Raw genomic sequence first — 6000 nt, forward strand, 5'->3', positions numbered from 1 at the left:
TTATTTTGAAATAAATGCTGAATAAGTCAGTAAAACTGTGTTGCTTAAAACACACCCCACAAAAGAAAATATGATCGAAATTTGCAGAAAGAAGCAATTAAACACCGTTATTTCAAAGTTCGCAACGTCCGTAATTACTACGGAAACTCGGCCCAATTTTACGGACGTGGAAAACGGAAAAAAAATCCGCTGACCGCCGTTAAATTGTGCGCGGTTAATTTTACGCTGCAGTCAATCAATTTGCATAATAGACCCTGGACTTCTATAACGTTAATGGTTAATATATATGATGAAATGGGATCTAAATTTTAATTTAGTGGCAGAAAAAAACATTTAGTATGAAATTAAGGGTGTTGCCCGGGCAACACCCCTGCGTTTGCCCCTGGTAAAGTTAATTAAGAGCAACCTTTCCACACTGTGTGTGATACGAAAATCTCATGAAAAACAATAGGCCCTATGTCATATTGGGTGGATTTCAAGGTAAGTAATGGTCTACTTTAAAACTTCGTTAATCGTTATCTATATCATAGTTATTGTAATTGTATCTATTGGCCTAAAAATAGAAATCATACCGTTAATTACTCCTTTTATCAAAGATAGTGTACTACTACACTATCTTTGCTTTTATTTAAAAAGTTCCCGCCCTCTTTCGAGCGATCTTGACAGCACGTGTATCCTCTCTCTGCATGCCTGCAGTGTTTTGTTTTGATCGTATCGATTTATAAAACAACAATTCAACAATGGATCACGACGTCAAGAACATGATAGCTAGATTATGTGTAAATCACTACGAGCAAGGTTTGCCCAAAAGAGGAAAGCCTCAGGCTAATTGTGAATGGACTATTTTAGCTGGAGTTGTTCAGGCTAGGCCCAGGCCATGCCGGCCCAATCTCCCGAATCCGACGAGATGCATTCGGCAGCCACAGAGTGTACATCAAGGTGAGAGAACGGCCTAGCAGTAAGCCTACTGATAATAGATTGGACGTTGTAGTGCTATACATGTTGGTAGTTGTTTGCAGAGGCGAAGAGACACCTGAGACTGAGTCTCCACTCTCCCACCCCCATATAAAATTATAAATAATAATAATATACATAGGCAGTTCCAGAGCAGAAGGTAGGCAAAATCCCCCCCAACCCCTTTCCTTCCCAAATAAAAAAAAAAATAAATGCAAGTTCCTCACTCTTTTAACCCCCCCCCCCCCCCATTTATGAAATATAGATCTGCTACCACTTAATATAGTTTCTTTTCTTTGTTATGGTCTAGAACTTTACAAGGGATTGGTATATGAGGTTGTTGCCCTTGGCACTGGTTCTAAATGTGTTGGGCTGGATAAACTTAGCAAATCTGGCAAGTATCTTTTTAATCATTATCTGTAATAAAGCTGAAATGTTTGTATTTTTTAGTATAACAATTGACGAGTTCCAGTTCTATTTATTAATATTACATACAAATGTAAGCCATCTCAAGAAGTGTTAGTTGTGGTCAAGTATCAATGACAAATGGAGTAATTCTTTTATTTTGAGCCCTACTAAGGCCAAAATGTTAAAGCTCATTTACATATTGCTGCTAAGCTAAGTGGAATTTAAGCTAAAACCGTGTCATTAGTTGCTTGTTTCAACTGTAAGACTAACTTTCTGTTTATATTTACTGTAAATCAGGTGATGTAATTCATGATTACCATTCAGAGGTTGTTACTAGACGAGCATTTTTGAGGTAGGCCTACTATAACTCTAATATTACTCATTCTTAATAACTGTACGTAGCCTAGTAGACGCATAGCTTAGTCCTATATATATATATATTTCAAAGGTGAAGAATAAATTAGTTCATCACTAAATTAATATTAATACAGGACTTTCCAGGGGTTTTGTCAAGGTGGTAATTTATGCATTGTTGACAGCTTTTGTTTTTTTTTTTTTACCCTTTACCTGTTATTAACAAACATGCCCAACATGTTACTCTTTGGAATTTACTAAATAACTATGTTTATTATTTCTATTATTAATGTTATTTGTATTTTACTCTTATTATATTTATCTTTGACAAAATTTGACATTTTTTTGTCATGTTTCTATTACAGGTATTTATAATATATCATCAAATAAAGAAGAGCATTCTAAAAGAAGATAGCATTTTCTATGATATTAATACCAATGGAGAATTCCAGTTGAAACCAGATGTGGCATTCCACTTTTTTACCAGCCAAACACCTTGTGAGTGTATTTAGGCTAAGCGAGAACAACTTCCACTTGTAAATCCCCTATCTATTTTAAGTGAATGTTTATAATAAATATAAATAAAACATAAACATTCTTTTTTTTTTACTTTTGTGAAAACAGCCCAGTTTTATTCTTCATTGTTCACAATCACATTACTGTAACATACATTACATCATGTGTCACTTGTCATTTATTTAATTTTGTTTTTCTACTTGTGTATCATCAGCTAATTGTACTATATATCATCAGCTAGTTGTATTATATAATATTAGCCTATTTTTCTAGTTAACTAATGAATAGCATACAAATATTTTAAAACCATTATTTCCCGTTTTCTTTTGACAGAAATCCTGTATTTTAATTTGTGTTGTGGGAGTATCCACATTATTATTCTCATGTTTCCATATTTACATGTTTTAATCAAACAATTGTTTTTTCCTTCAAAGGTGGTGATGCTTCAATTTTTGATACAGCAGATAGTGATATATGTGTATACAGTGTATACAGACAACACATGATCCAATGCCCAACATTGAACAGAGTAATATAGAGCAAAGTTCCTGCCGTAAATTAAATTGTAAGTTCATGGAGGCAGGTACAAGTACTGAATGTAGTAATAGCCTTGGAGACAACTGTGATGCCAACGTTAGTAGTCGTAAAAGAAAAGCATCACCGGTACGCTGCGAGTTTCAATTGAAGACCGCCAAAATATCATCATCAGAAGTTGTTTCAAATACTGATGAAGATCAAGAAACTACTGATGAAATCAGTTTAACCAAAGAGCAATGTGAAAGTATTGGTTTTGGTGAAAACAAGAGGTTTGAAGATCATCGAACTGGAGCCAAATGTGTACCAGGAGACACTCAAGATCCCAAAGATTCCAGTGGTTACCATGTCGTTGGGGTTCTGCGCCTGAAGCCAGGCAGAGGAAGTCGGAGTCTCTCAATGAGCTGTAGTGACAAGTTTGCCAAGTGGAACATTCTTGGTTGTCAGGGAGCACTCCTCTCTCACTTCCTCGCTGAGCCGATAAAGTTCAAGAGCATTGTTATTGGAAAATGTAACTTCAACGAAGAGGCTGCAAAAAGAGCCTTACTCAAAAGAATCGATGGCATTCATGAAAAACTAAGTTTTGCAGTACAAGATAGTGTTTTTATATATCATTCTAATGTAGAATTTGAACATTCAAAAGAGTACATCGAACAGAATCATATTAAGGCTCTTGGTAAAATGTCACCATGTGGATCAGGTATGAACAGATTTTATCATTATTAAGCATCAATTTATCAAAATACTTTAGCTAAATTGTATTGAGATAATATTACAAGCCAAGTCATTTTAATTATTAAAATGTGTATATATTTATATTAAGTTATGATTGACTGAAAGATTTTCCAGTAGTCTTTATTTGAATAAAGCCATATACATTGCTGCAGTCGCATGCTCAAGTTTACCGACCGACATAGTCAGCTGTAGAGTCGCGTTACATGCGACTAATGAATGCGGTGTTGCTTAATTTAATTGCAACTTCTTACATATTTCCAGCTATTGTCTGGTCGGCAGTTCCTGATTGTCCACTTGAAGTCTCTGTAAAGGGAATCAAACAAGGTGTTACAACCAAGGATGTAGATCAAAGAAATGCAAGGTAGAAATTTCATATGATTTGTGTATCAGAATTCCATGCCACAATGTAGTTTACAAATAGCCTACAGTACTTAGTTACTTACTTACAAAACTTAGTTTATAAATAGTAGGCCTAATTTACATCATTATCATCAATACATCATTAGTATAATAATAGTTTGTATTTCACATCAAGACAGAATACAATTAATACAAAAACATTTAAACTAGAATGGTGATCATTTTTATCATTTTAATGAAATTAAATTTGTTTAAACATGCATGTATGTTAACATACGATCGTAATGTTCTAATTTTTTGGTATGATGGAATTATCAAAATAAATTCGAAGTTGACAATTTCGAAAGATAATGAATTGAGCAAATAAATATAAGAATTGGAAGAGAATTTGGCACGTAGAAGCACAATGCGCGCTCTTTGATATTTGTAGAACTTTGAATAAAGAAATTTAAAAACTACTTTTTAACTTCAACTGGCCATATGATAACATCACAACATCCGATAGGCTTATTTTTTATATGAATTCATATCTACATTTCATCAGCTTTCATAATAAGTTATAATCTTCAAGGTCACCTTTAATTCTGAAGAGCTGTAAGATATTCAAATGTATGGTGTAGGTAAAATTACACGACCTATGTTATTCAAGTTTTTACGCGTGATGACGTCATCAATATGAAAACGCTGACAACTCATGAGAAAGATAAATAATTAAACAAGTACATACTGAAATTTGTGAGAAATTCGAGCACAAATAACCGAAATGCGCTCTGTTGAATGTGATAATCTATGACGAAATAGAAAAAAACCTAATTTTTAAATTCAAGTGGCCATTTGATGACGTCACAACATTTTGTACGTGAAATGTGTACAGGAATTCATATCTACAACTCAATGGTTTCCAGAATAAGTTTAAAAAACTGGGGGTCATCATGCATTCTGAAGAATTATTTTCATTTAAAAATGCCTTATTTTTCACCATTTTCAGAACTTTTGTGAAATTAATGCATGCATTTTGTCATTTTTAACCTGCTCGTATAGCGTTATTTTAAGTCGGAATGGACTCAAAATCGGTGAATGTACTAAGAATGGTGAGTAGAATGCGATTTGTAAAAAATTCGTATTTTTTACGCTTTTTAAGTATCGCGCTCGCAAACATTTTGTTTTGCGCAGTAATTTTTTGAAACACGCAAATGGCCTAATTCATGCTCTAAATTGATCAAAACTTAATTTTGAGCCTTTTAAATTTTTAACGCGCAATTTCATGCGCATGACCTTGAAACACGTAAGTTTTTATTTGCTAATATTTTTACCCTTCACCTGAAGTTTACTTATAGAGAATTTTATTGATATTTTGTCACAAGTTATGGAGATATGATTGATAATGTAATTTCACAAAATGGCGTATAAATGATGTCACGGATGAGTGATCACGCTGAAAAGCTAACTAGGATTAAACTAAATTATTTTGAAGATATTGTGTTATTTTTGTGATTATTGACATTTAACTTTTTGAGATAATTGACACACAAAATCTGTACAGAAAGAAATAAAGACTAGACATGAAACTCGTCACTTTGACGAGTTAGTTATCCGCACGACAAACGCCATGTGCACGTCATACGTTGGAATATTGCACACAGAAAAAGATTATGGCATTATGACCTGAACTGAAGAATATGATATGTTGTTATTGCTGAATTCTGTTATTTTGTGTCATACACAGTAAAATCTGTATACATATCACATACAGTGTAGAATAGGTGAAATTACAGGACCTGCTATTTATTCCAATTTTTAACATGTTGACGGTTTCAAAATGAAAAACTAAGGTAGCAATTTCGGAAGGAAATTATCTCAGCAACAACATATTAACGTGTTGAAGAAATTTGAATACGTGAAATATTGATGCACACTCTTTTAAATGTAATGAACTATGATGCAAAAGATGAAAATACTACTTTTTTTATTTAACTGGCCATATGATGACGTCACAACATCTGATTGGCAAAATGTTCACATGAATTCGTATCTACAATCCAATAGCTTCCTGAAAATGTTTTACTCATGATTATCACGTTTTATTCTGACGAGCTATAACAGATTGAAATTTACTGTAAAGATGAAAATAAGTGACCC

The 6000-nt window shown here is 33.4% G+C and overlaps 1 protein-coding gene across 1 annotated transcript; it reads left to right on the top strand.

Annotated features, from left to right (window-relative positions):
- Positions 1–690: 690 nt before the first annotated feature.
- On the top strand, positions 691–3866 carry LOC144835393 (tRNA-specific adenosine deaminase 1-like). The gene is made up of 8 exons (XM_078690481.1): positions 691–939; positions 1265–1348; positions 1660–1714; positions 1864–1879; positions 2082–2214; positions 2667–2719; positions 2803–3466; positions 3763–3866. The coding sequence occupies exons 1-8, from the start codon at positions 741–743 to the stop codon at positions 3864–3866; spliced, it is 1308 nt and encodes a 435-aa protein (XP_078546607.1). The 5' UTR covers positions 691–740.
- The last annotated feature ends 2134 nt before the right edge of the window (positions 3867–6000 follow it).

Source organism: Antedon bifida, chromosome 1, assembly GCF_963402885.1.
Source record: "Antedon bifida chromosome 1, ecAntBifi1.1, whole genome shotgun sequence".
NCBI lineage: Eukaryota > Metazoa > Echinodermata > Crinoidea > Comatulida > Antedonidae > Antedon > Antedon bifida.

What these genes read in the sequence shown, in the direction of transcription:
- LOC144835393 (XM_078690481.1), top strand. Translation starts at nt 741, where the DNA reads ATGGATCACGACGTCAAGAACATGATAGCTAGATTATGTGTAAATCAC. An exon ending in GCCACAGAGTGTACATCAAG is followed by an intron (nt 940 to 1,264) that starts GTGAGAGAACGG and finishes GTTATGGTCTAG; the next exon opens with AACTTTACAAGGGATTGGTA. An exon ending in TTTTACCAGCCAAACACCTT is followed by an intron (nt 2,215 to 2,666) that starts GTGAGTGTATTT and finishes TTTCCTTCAAAG; the next exon opens with GTGGTGATGCTTCAATTTTT.